At 39.8% G+C, this 12478-nt stretch overlaps 1 protein-coding gene across 1 annotated transcript in view; it reads right to left on the minus strand.

Annotated features, from left to right (window-relative positions):
* BRE (brain and reproductive organ-expressed (TNFRSF1A modulator)) overlaps positions 1-12478 on the minus strand; it is a 288488-nt gene that overhangs the window by 55176 nt on the left and 220834 nt on the right. Inside the window, exons 8-9 of the mRNA XM_019549599.1 lie at positions 4289-4388; positions 1925-1995 (exon numbers count right to left, since the gene is read on the minus strand). Of these exons, the coding sequence (XP_019405144.1) occupies positions 1925-1995; positions 4289-4388 (171 nt within the window). The remainder of the gene's footprint in view (positions 1-1924; positions 1996-4288; positions 4389-12478) is intronic.

The following is a 12478-nucleotide window of genomic DNA, read 5'->3' on the forward strand; positions in this document are numbered from 1 at the left end:
ACACAATATTTTTTACTAATATTCCTTACAATTAGGATTAAAATAAATGTCCAATATTTAATATACTGCCTAGTATTTTGTTCTATTTAAACACAGGAAAACATATAGCTCCTCTCATACTGAATAAACTTACTTATATCATATAGCCATCTTCAGTATAAACAAGACATATTTTAACATTATGACCATGGCAGTTCCATTAAAAAAAAAAAGAAGATTGGACATGTCTAGCCAAATCTAGCTGTATGTTACTCAAACATGGATTATTAATGACCTAGATGCATGGGTTTATAGATAAAATCTAAGACTTTATTGAAAAGCTAGGGACAAATAGCACAACGTTCACTATTAGTTTAGGAAAAGACTAAACTTGAAAATTCCTATATCCACAGCATAAAAATATATATTTTAAATTTAAGGAGAAGCTGGCAAATGGGCATTTTCCCTGAATCTGTGAAGAAAAGAATCCAGCTGACAGCAAATTAATTTCTGTTTTCTTGATTCTTTATAATCATCCAGGCAAGGGACAGAAATTGCACATAAACCAGTGTAAGTGATTGGAAACTGGTTCAAATCTGTAACACAATCAAGTTCAGTGCACATAAACTGCTTTCAAAATGGCTGAAACCAGTTTAAGATAAACCTAGATGGATACAGTATCAGACTTAACTAATTTAGCTTAAATTGGTTTATTGAACTTTTGCCCCAGATTCAGTCCAGATTCAAGCCACCTGCTCCCGCAGACCCAGGAGGCATGCTTTAGCACCCCCAGCATCTGGCCTGGGCCACTGCATGCATGTGCCTGCATTTCCAGAACCAAAAGTGAATGTCTGTTCACTCGCTTACTGGTTCTATCTACGCAGCTCAGACTAACCTGCAAAGATTTAATTGGTTCAACCTCAGGCTTTTTGACTGTTTATACTTAGTCCCAGAGTAAGAAACTCATTTTTGCCAATCAAAATCAAATCACCACATTTGCTTTTTAAATATTTTTATATCACACAAACAATCTAATTGTCAAAGTAACATACACGGACCTAAAGTATGGTTTTATGAACATCTTTTTCCTTAGACACATCAATAACCCAAACCATACATGGGGGGAGGGACACAGCCTCTAAAAGCCCTTCACAGTATTAGAGCATGGCATCTAAAATGATCCAGCCAAATAGTTTTTACACTTTGCTGTGTGAGCCATGTATACATTTTGATCATAAACATTTTTTTTTTTACTTTGTAAACTCTGGGATGAGATCCCTAATGCCTGCATTCATGTGTAAATCACAGCAGAATTCTAGTGTAGCTCACTTTATTAGTGGGAAAATTAATTCTTTGTCTAATAACTATGTTATAAAGCCATGGTAAAAACATATGACAGGATTTTCTATAATAAATCTTGTATTGAATAATTCTCAAGGAAAAAAACAACATGTTTTTAATTAGGCCAGATCTCTAAAGTCTACATTAATTTCCTATTTGTACCTGGCTACAATTCAAGCCATGGGTATCAATTTAAAAAGTGGTACATGGCTTTGGTAAACGCTCTACTTAGGTGCTACTGTAAGCACTGGTGATGTTGCTTATAGCTGCTCTACATTCATCTATTGTGTGATGTACCGTCATGATGATGCTAATTCTGTAGTCACCTTATACAGAACTAAAGAAACTTCAATTGATTCAATGGTTTACTACCCACTCCTCATTTAGGTCTTTCCTGAGTCGAACAGGTTGGTGGCTGGCTTTTAAGAGGACTGCTCTGTAGCACCATCACTAAAAAAGCCTATGTGAATCTGACTGGGTATACGGCTAGATCTGGACTTATCCAGTAAAGTGAATTACATAAACCAAGGGCCATGAAATGAAGATAGTTCCTCCTATGTTTTTGCTACTGTTGCAAGAAACAATGCATTTAAAGATGACTTACGTTCCAAAATGACTCAGGAAAGCTGCAATATACTCTCTTCTCTTATGGTATCCCTGAATAACATATTGTACCTGCACAACAGAAATGGTTAAAAAAGCTTCAGTTATGAAGACATACCACAGATGACACTCCTCCCAAAGTATATTTTTTAGTTTTAGTGGAAAAATCTATTTACAAGATATTAATCATGTTGAAATGTACATGTAAACAACATGTCATCCTTAAATGCCTTTCAAACAAACAGTATGCAGGGATGCCTTCATTTAGCTTAAAAGGTGTTTAAGAGTCTACAGTATTAATATTTAACCATTCAAGGTAAGAAATGACAAAGAGAAGACAATGACCATATCCAAATGAAATGGTAGAAAGATCCCGATCCAACAAAACGTAACAGGCTGAATATGTTTCAGGGTTGTTGGTTGTAGCTACGTTGGTCTAAGGATATAGGCATGCAAGGTTCTTTGAATATGTGTGATATCTTTCGTCAGACCGACTGAAAAAATCTTCTTTGCAAGCTTTCGGGTACAAATGCCCTTCAGGCATAGGCAGAGACTGCTGGTGTTATGTGTTCTCTAATGTGTTCTTTTCTACCTTGGAGAACACATAACACCAGCAAAGTCTCCCTATGCCTGAAGAATGACATTTGTCCCAAAAGCTTGCAAGGAATGTTTTTTTTCCCCCCTAACTATTCAGTTGGTCTAATAAAGGATATCACATCTACCCCATAGAAGCTTGCCCACCTACGGGCTAAATAAGCATTTAAAAAGGATAACAAGATAACAATTAGTGAAATTTGGTCTGGACCATGATCTTGGGTGTCACCTGAAAGACAATCTCCTGTACCTCGTACCCTATGCTGTTTAACTGATTTCATGTTGATTCAAACAAGAGAGAGCCACATACTGAACAATAAACACCAGTTTTTGAAGCATTCTGTATTTTCCTTGAAAGTCTTCCCTATGAGCAGTTACGCATTCTAAATATGCTAATCTTGGAAGATCTGAGGCAAAATGAGTTGTCTTATTAATCTGAATGAGATCATTCACAGAGTAGAGTGATCAAGGTTTGAGCAATACTGGGACCAATACACCAAACAAGCTGAATGAGCATTTCCAACTCATCATTTTCTGCACTTTTGGATGTCTCCATTTTTAATCATGCATATAAATCCACATCCACTTTTCAGAATGAAAACTAACTTTTTTAAAGCCTCTTTTCATGCTGAGTGAAAAAAATGAGTGGGAGAAAAATATATATTTTATTTTTGTTGGCTATGGTAACATTAGATTTCCTTGGCTTGCAACTGCTTGTACTGAATTATTTTAAATAACCTTGATAAAATCATTGCTGAGAGCTATGTTATACCTTCTCAGAGTAAAATAATTCTATTTATACAACAGACTTATTTCAGTTTATAAAAAAGTGCTTATTTTGAAGGCTTTGTGTGGGATCTAAAATGTTATTTTGGGAAAAGAAAAACATGATAAGTTTGCTTAAGTGACTTTGTTTTAAAAAAGGATAAAAACAGTCCTGTAGATTTTAAAAACAGAAAGTAATTTTAACAGAAAACCACAACAAAAACAACTCTAAAGATAGATTCCATTATAATTATGGAAATACGTTTTAAAGGAACCTTTCCTAAAAGACATTTGTTTTCCTCATTTAAACAAATAAAAAAATACAAAGAGTAAATGTATAGTAACCAGAATCCTGCATGTCTGGCTCTAAGTTGGTCTTCTAAGTTAAAGATTAAACTAAAATCATTTGAGAATTTTTCAAAATACTGTATCTTTATGAATAACCCTGTTCTCTTTTTTTTTTTTTTTTTTGGCTGCAGCAGTAAGCCAATCAGAATACAGCTTTGCAGTAAAGGCAAGTTAAGTGGCTATTACTTTACTATATCAACATCCATTAGCGAAGATGATTCAGTCTATTTGGATGATTTATCATAGATAAACTTACTGTAAGAGGACCCTCTCTAACCTGCACAGAATCTCCAGTGATGAAAATGGTATAAAATCTTAAAGAGAGATTTGTCTTCCAGTAGAAAGATGTATTGACTATACGTTTGTATTTATATAGGAGAAGAACAGCAATATGTTGCAGTGACAATCCTAAATTATATCTTGATTCAGTAAGAAAGCCCATGCAATAGTTTCACCTCAACAGAAGTTCTGTCCTTGCAAATAAGAATTCAGTAGGATAGGTAGGTGCTTAATGTTTCTCAGCATCCAGTATAAGAAAGTATTACGTGAATTATATACACGAATCATTCAGTTTTAAAAACCCTCTGTCTCCAGAATGGTTTCTTAATGTGTTTTTAAAATTCAGTGGAACACCAAAAGAAAAGGGAACTAAACTCACCTTATTAGTTAGCAGCTGGCAGACTTGGGGTACATAGTCAATAAGGCAGCCACCACTTGGAAAGGCTGGGATGTGAAGGGCAGACGATCCTCCCAGAGCACTAGAATAATATATCACAATACATCAGATACTGGTGCTCTGGGACTTGCTTGTGATTCTTGTACTCTATCCTTTCTTAATCTTCAAAACATGCACAATACCAAGAAAATACTTTAGCTTTGTTTACATTACCCACGACAATGTCATGCCATATTTAGTTGCATATCTCATGCACTTTTACACCTAAAATCAACCCCCCAAATTTGGGGTGCATGTCTTAAGCAGGAAGGCTGATTTTCTTGCCAGAATAGAAGCAACCCACTTTGATTTCTGCTTCATCCAGCAGCAGCAGTAGCATTTCTATTCAGGCAATTGATGGAGTCAATTGTCTTAATATCTCATTCTTCTTCGCTTCAGAGGTGTTAACAACCATCTCTCCTTTTTAATGGCCTCGATGTTCCATCGATCTAAACTTTCTTGAGACAATTTTGCTGCCTATTGGCTATTCCTGGTGTCTTTTCCTACTTCACAGCCCTACAAACAGTCTTTGGCTCCTTGCAAAATCATAGATCAGCCCATTGTGGTAGCAGCTAGAATTTCAGATTTTCCCGATGCAAAAAGGGGAAGGTGAGCTGAAGATTAGGCTCTGCCACTGTTCTATGCAACCGTAACCATGGAAAAATCCTTCATTATTCATTCTGCCTTCCTAAAAACAAGGCGTGTACCTTATTTTGGGACGTGTGTTATGTGAGAAGTAAGTAATGCAGTAAGTATTAGAGATATGAATTATAATGATAACCTGATACTATTGCTGACCTTACTGACAAGTGGACATGGATGGGTATGTCTATATAATTATCAAGGGGTATTCCCCAGGCCTCCCTTCACACAAGGGCCTGCAGACTATCCACACTAGAAACCCCTATGCAAACCCTCCCAAAAGCAATCCCTGAAGCTCACCTGAACATAAGGGCCAGAGGCTAAGCTTCTCTCTAGCTCCTCTCCCTCCCCAGCATGTTCATAACTCACTGAAGCAAATATAGGAAGTCAGCACTTCCTGTTTCTATTACCCATAATTACGGTCAAACGCAGAAGGAAAGACAAGAAGTTGGTGCGATTCCTAGAAGGGCTTTTTTTTTAATTTCCTATTTTGTTTTTCTAGGAATCAGTCTTCAGAATCAGGTATTCACCACCCTACTTCCCTCTAGGTCAGCTTTTTAACTGAATGTCATCCATCATTGAGCATGAAATCATCTGAATATAGATACCAATAAATATCAGAAGCTAGAATATAGTGATTCACTAAGCAGGAGCATTAAACTCACCCAGGGCCCTATGCTGGATCTCGATCATGGGGTTCCTCCCAGGTTGGATACCCAGGGCCAGTGCCTGCAACAGCAGTGCATCCAGTAGAGGTAGCAGTGAGGGTCTGAGGCTGGTGGTCAAGCAGCAGAGGAGCCAAACTGTTGTGACAATCATCTGGGCATGTTGGGGCTCTGCTGCTGCTACTTGGCCCTGCCACTGCTTCTCTCAGACCCTTGAAGCAGCTGCCACTTGTCCAACTACTGGAGCCCTCATTCACACCCCTGCCAGCAATGGCCATGACCAGTGAGGCCCAAAACCCTCAAACTCTGTGGCAGACAATACTTTTTTTTGTCAGCCCCCCCGCAACTTCTGGTAGCCTGTCAGTAGGCTAGTGGGTCAGAAAGAACAGTTTCACAAGCTGGACTCAGCCTGCAGCCATATGTTGGACAGCCTAGCACTAAAGGAACATTGAGCTATGCCTGTGTTTCCCAACCTTTTCCAGCCCAAGGCACATTTCTATTAATAAACATTTTCCGCAGCATACCTGTTAAGGTATTCCCCATCCTCATATCTATTGCAGCTCCTTGCCATGGCAAAATTCGGTGGTGCACCTGTTCATTTCTGATGGCACACTGGTTGGGAAATACTGCTACCCTAATTTATTAACAGACCTTTCTTGTACCAGTAAAATTTGAGGTGGGGCTGTAATTGTCAGCTTTAAATCTGTGGCTTCTTCAGCCAGCAAGCCCCAAAGCACTGCTTGTTCAAAGCTGTTCATTACCTTGTACACTCAGGTACAGGAAACAACTTCTCCTCTCAGTAACAAAGAACAGAAAAGCGTCTCATTATTTGTTACCATGCTAAACAGACATGAATTGAATCACTCTCAAAACACTGAGGACCTAGCTACATGAAATTGAATGAAACTGGAAAAAAGCTAAGATGTAACTTTCTGTCCTCATGTTCACATGTTACTCTCACAAAAACAGTGTAACTGGTTAGGATTGAATAGATTTTCCCTATAAAACAAGGTCTTTAGTTTATAAAGAGATCTAGATATCTTTCAATAGATTCATGGTAATGTCCACCTTTGTGAGAGGTAGGAGCTTCTACACTTGTAGGTCCTTTTGAAGGACTGGAGCCTACACAAAAACAAATTCTTAAAATCAGACATTACTGAAATCTGTTAGTGAATCGAAACAGTCTGGATTCAGCAGATGGTTCAGCACATGGAACAGTGCTCTGGGTCTGGACTTTGCAGATGCAATGATGAATGAGAAAAAGACTATACCACAGCTACACAAAAAAATGAAAAAAAAAATCCCTCTTCTCTATGCAGCAATCAGATTAGGACTGAATTTTCTGACTCCAGCTTCATTTTCTTTCTTTCTTGGCTGGTATCCACTCACCTTTAAGTAGGGCCTGGTTTAAATCATGATTTTGTATTTTTTGTAAAAATCACAAAATTGAGGGATTTTCATGAGAAATGCAGTTTGCAACAAAATGCCATGATACAGCCGCTTGCTGAGGAGTTCCCCAGCAAGTGGCCAGATTGTGGCATTTTGCTGCAGCAAGAAGGCTGCTGCAGGCGGCAACCATGGACCTGGCACTGGAAGAAAAGGATCTCCAAGCTCCAGCCCCATGATTGTGGACCTGGTGCTGGTAGGTAAAGGGTCTCCCACTGCTGGTCTCACGGTCGTGGAGCTAGCGCTGGTACATAAAGATATCCCAGCTGAAGCCTCACAACTACAGAGCTCGAGCTGGGAGACAAGGGTTTCTCAGTACTGGCCCACAGTGCGAGCTGGTGCGACTCCTTGCTTAAAGGACCTGGGGAGCTTGTTCTCCACCCAGCTCTGTGCTGCTGCATACGCGAGGCAGGGGCTGGGAACCGTCCTGGTCAGGGGCAGGTCCGGGCCCCAGGCACCAATCAGGTGATCAAGGCATGGGGCTTGGAAAGAGCTTCAGGAGTGGGGCAGGTCCCAGCCCCCTGTCCCTTTCTGCCAGTGGGATAGCTAGCAGGGAGCTAGCTGCTAGCTGCCCCACCAGCAGATCAATGCAGGAAGCTGAGACCTGCCCCTCCCCTGCAGCTCTTTTCAAGTCCCCTGCCCCTGATTGAGAAGCCAGGGCCAGGAGCTCCCTGTTGCGAGGGCAGGGGGACATTGTCCCTACCCCGGCAGCCCCTGGAGATAAGGTGCTCCTGTTTCCTTGCCTGTGTAAATGCCTGTCCAGGAGCGCTTACTCACAAGTAAACTGATCCCAGATCAAATCATGTGTAGACATGCCCACTGTGGAGAAAAAGGATGTAATTTGGTCAGTTACAGATGTTCAAAGACAGAAGTGGATCCTAATCTATTACTAGGCTATCATATGCCTAGTCTAGTATCCGAATGGTGTTTTAACTTAGAACCTTTACTACTTTGAGGTTAGATAGATGAAACAGGGGACCAAAGACTGGAAGGAATCTCCCAGGTCACTGAATCCAGTCCCCTGCTGTTGCGAAGTAATAATTTAATCTAGAAAGGTTTACAAGAACATTCTTTTCAGCCCCTCTCTCAAGCTGGATTTAAAAACAAGCAAACCTTGCACTGTACCATAGAAAGAGAGCAATGCTTGAAATATTACAGCAGGTTCTGACCCTTGTTTAAAAATGCTAAAGATGAGGCGTTGACAAGTTTGTAATGTCCTCTCCATATTTATACAAATATATCCAGAGAACACTCCCAGTTATTTGTAAGGAAGAGTACTGCCCATTCCAGGCCTCCTTTTGCCTCAGTTGCACCCAAGACCAAGACTCCTCAGCCATGAGATTCCACTGAAGGTGGTCCAATTATTGGAAAGGAAATTACAGATTTTTCTTTTCATCTGAATAGCAGACATGGCTTCAAGAGTCACAGGAGCACAAAGGCTTCCAGCTTCCAAATGATTATTTGAAATTTGTGATTAAGGATTTGTCTATATGAGAAAGCTTTGCTGTTTGTGAGCAGCTACACAGACTCCTACTGTAAATGCAGTTACACTACTGTGGAAGTACTTAGACCAAAAGAAACTATTCCATTTTGGAACTGATATAAATTATGGCATTATAAGGCATATTTACACTGGTATAAGTGCATCTACTTTATGAATGATGGCAGTATTACTACACCAACTAAAAACAAGTCATAGTGTCTAACAGAATTTATAAAAACAGATTATTTAAAATACAATTACTTCGCTAAAAAAAAGTTTAAAAAGATAGTTGAATTTCTTTAAGCCTAAACTTATGAACACCCTTAAAACATTAAAAAATATACTGAATCCATAAGCCTATATCAAAAACTTTAAGATAGAAGCTGGGTGCTTTTCTGTAAAAAGAAAGAATCAGGGGAAACGCAGCTAACTTTTGAATAATGCTTTATGAAAATGCTGTAATCCATTATGAATTCTATTAAGGACTTGATACTGTGGAGAGGCACGGGTGACGTACTGTTAGGTGCAAGAATCTAACTAAATAATGACAGGCTTAGGACCCAGCCTCTGACCTTAGGAAACACCATTATGTATTTCATCAGCATTACATTCCAATTATCATTCTAATACAGCTGCTTGACACAAATCATGAGCAAAAACTTAAGTATCTAGTAAATGAACAATATATCACTTGCCTTTTTCAAATATACTAAAAATGTATATATAATGAATAATGTGGAAATAGTGAGCAATATAATTGCTTTTATAAAAGTCTATAGTTAAAGTATAAAGGCTCAAGTGTAGGGGCTCTTAATAGTTGAACTATGAGTTTCAATGACTATATATCACCCAATGAGAAAACAAACATTACCTAGAAAATCAGTGAACTACAAATGAAGAAGTTGATTAAAATTGCTAACATAAAGTAAGACATTCTCTCTGATGATTTAAATCACCATGACTTAAATCAGTCCACCTTGATTGTAACCAACACAGTTGGACCAGTATAACTTTTCTAATGTAGACAAGCCTAAAATGTTCTAGGAAGACCAAAGCCAGCTTAAAATCATGTCCAGAAGGCTAACCACCCAAACTGTGGGTATATCTACACGTGCTATTAAAGTGACATGATAAACTCTGGCACAGTTCATGCTGGACAAAACTGCTCCCAGGTCCAGTATTTACGTACAAGCCCAGGACCGCAGCAGTTTGAATAGAGGTGGAGCAGCCCCAGACTAGCAGGGGGCACTGGAGGTCATTCCTGGGTTCTGGGTGGCAGTGTCAGATGGTGGAGAGGCTGCCTGGGGTGCGAATGTGCTACTGTCCAGGGCTGGGTGGCAGGTAGCTCATGTACTTTAGCATCCTTATGCCCTAGCCAGCCCCCATCAGTCTACACATGCTTTCTGGTGGATCAAGTTACTCTGGTATACCCTCGCCATTCTCGTATCCCCCACAAATGGCAAAATCTGCAAATAAGGCACTGCATTCATGAACTTCATGAATGTAGTGCCCCCAGCGGCTGGGGGGGGTGGGGGTGGTGACAGTGGGAATGTGGTGGCGGCAGCAGGAGCCTGGCGGCAGCAAGTGCAAAGTTCCCGAGGAGCTCCTTTAAGTGTATTTAAGATGTGGGTTCAGGATTCACAAATATTTGAAACTGCAAATGCCAAACCTGCGAATAGGAAGGGTTTCCTGTACTGTCTCCAACAGTACTATGCTACAGAGGAGTTAATTACTTTACTGCACCCTAATACTGGTGCACATATAGACTGTGACGCTTTACTGTGGAGCTAATTAGTCAACTGCAATAAAGCACACATGTACATGCACTCTGTGAAGACCAATGTGGAAGGCAGAAGAGACATTTGCTATTAATGTAAAGCTGCTCAGTCCATCTGAAAAACACCCTTTCCTTATTGTTTCTCAAGGCAGAAGGCAAGGCGTGGTGGCAACTTAGGGTGCCTATACATGTGTGGGACATTTGATTAATTGATTCTGCTGGAGCCTTCTAATTAGATCGCTCCAGCAGTCTCACTGTCCCTGCATTTCAAAATGGTGGTGGGGGTGCTTTAACTAAAGCTCATTGAATGAGCTTTACTTACGGCACCCCCACTGCCATTTTGAAGTGTGGGACATTGAGTACACAAGACACTATGGACATTTTAATCAGAGCAGCTCCTGAGAGCCACTCTAATTTAAACGCCCTCCCACCCCTGCTCTGGAGCACAAGTATAGATACCTTTGGAGATTACTTGTTCAGAGAGGCATCAGCTTTCATAGGAGAAAGTCTACTTCATCAGATATGACAAATGGATTTGCAGTGAGCAGAGGTACTAAATAGAAAGGTATAAAGTCATTTAAATACAACGTACAGAGAAAAGGGGAGGAAAAATATGTTTCTATTCACCATAAAGAGCTCTTACAACTATTTCCTTTAATTGCTACTCTGGTGATTTCAAATAGGAGAAGAGAATGTAGTTTGGTTATATTTTTCACTTGCACTTGTGGAAAGATATAAAAACTCCCTTAGAAAATGCAATCTATTAAGTATATTTGACACATTTTAAGATTGAATTTTTCACATCTTATTGGAAACTTAAAATTAATTTTTAATTGTGCACCAAATGTACACTGCAGGAGTGAACAGATAGGGTAAGCAGGGAGCAAGGGGACCAGCATAGGCATGAAAGGGTAGGCTGCAGGTCCCCTGCCTCCCCATGGTCTCCCACACACTCCCCCTGGCCATGTGCCTCCTCTCCTGACAAATAAGCTATTCTAGCCCTGTGCAGGCAAAGGCTCAGCTCTGGCTTCAGCCTGGGGCATGAGGTCAAAGCCAGAGCTGAGCTACCACTTGTCCCCAGCAGGTAGTCAAATCCAAGACAAGGCTCCCCATTCCCCACCCCCGCGCACTGACTGGGGAAAAAATTCATCTTAGATTTGAGTGAATACAGTAATTCAGATAAATACACAACATTTTGAAAGAACTGGATAAATTAAACATTTAAAGTTGTCAGGGTTTTTTGACAAAGGAATACTTTCTGAAATTTTTCTACAAATTAAACGACAAATAAAAATTAGGCTAAAAAGTTATTTTTGGCAGTATCTACAAATGCATTAATGTACACAAACAAGGTTCTTTGGGTAAATTTGATATCTTATTAGATCAACTAAAATTGTTGGAAAAATTCTTCTTTGCAAGCTTTTAGGTAAAAACACCCTTCTCTTCAGGCCAAGAAAGTGTCTGCAGTTGATCTCTGTTCTTCCTGGATAGAATAGAAGCCAGGGGCCAGTATGCAGCAGTCAGTGAAAATGCAAACTGAGGCAGTTAATGGGCAAGAAACAGGTGGGGGTGGAGGAGGGAAATGTAGACCTGGTGATAAGAATATAGCTGGTAAATACCAGAGAGGTTATTTGGGGTATCAGATGTCAGGCAGGTTATAATGCGTCATAAATCCAATGTCTATATTTAGTGAAGAATAAGCTCATATGTCCCAAACACACACTTACTGATCAACTTCTGGAAATATTCAAATATCTAACTCACTAGGCTTTACAGTTTGGCATGTAACACAAAACTACCCATTTACTTAGGACTAAATCATTCTTTGGTGATTTTGCCCATAGCAAGGGGCCATGTGGTATGCAGCTGAGAAGCAGATGAGAAGGGATATTGTGACTGAGGGAATCACAATCTTCTTCTTGGTCTCCCTGCTGTCACACTGAATATAGCCCTGCTGACTTGTATAAATATTCGTTTCAATGGTCCTAAGATGAAATAATTTTTTAGGAAATAAACTGTAATGTACTTAGTGGGACTTATTGTAGCCAATCCCTGTGATGACTAAGATGTCTGACCCATTTGCGGTCAAGGCTTCACCATTTTTCCTCTGCCTCTGTATG

This window comes from Crocodylus porosus, unplaced genomic scaffold, assembly GCF_001723895.1.
Source record: "Crocodylus porosus isolate Cpor-Errol unplaced genomic scaffold, CroPor_comp1, whole genome shotgun sequence".
Taxonomy (NCBI): Eukaryota; Metazoa; Chordata; order Crocodylia; family Crocodylidae; genus Crocodylus; species Crocodylus porosus.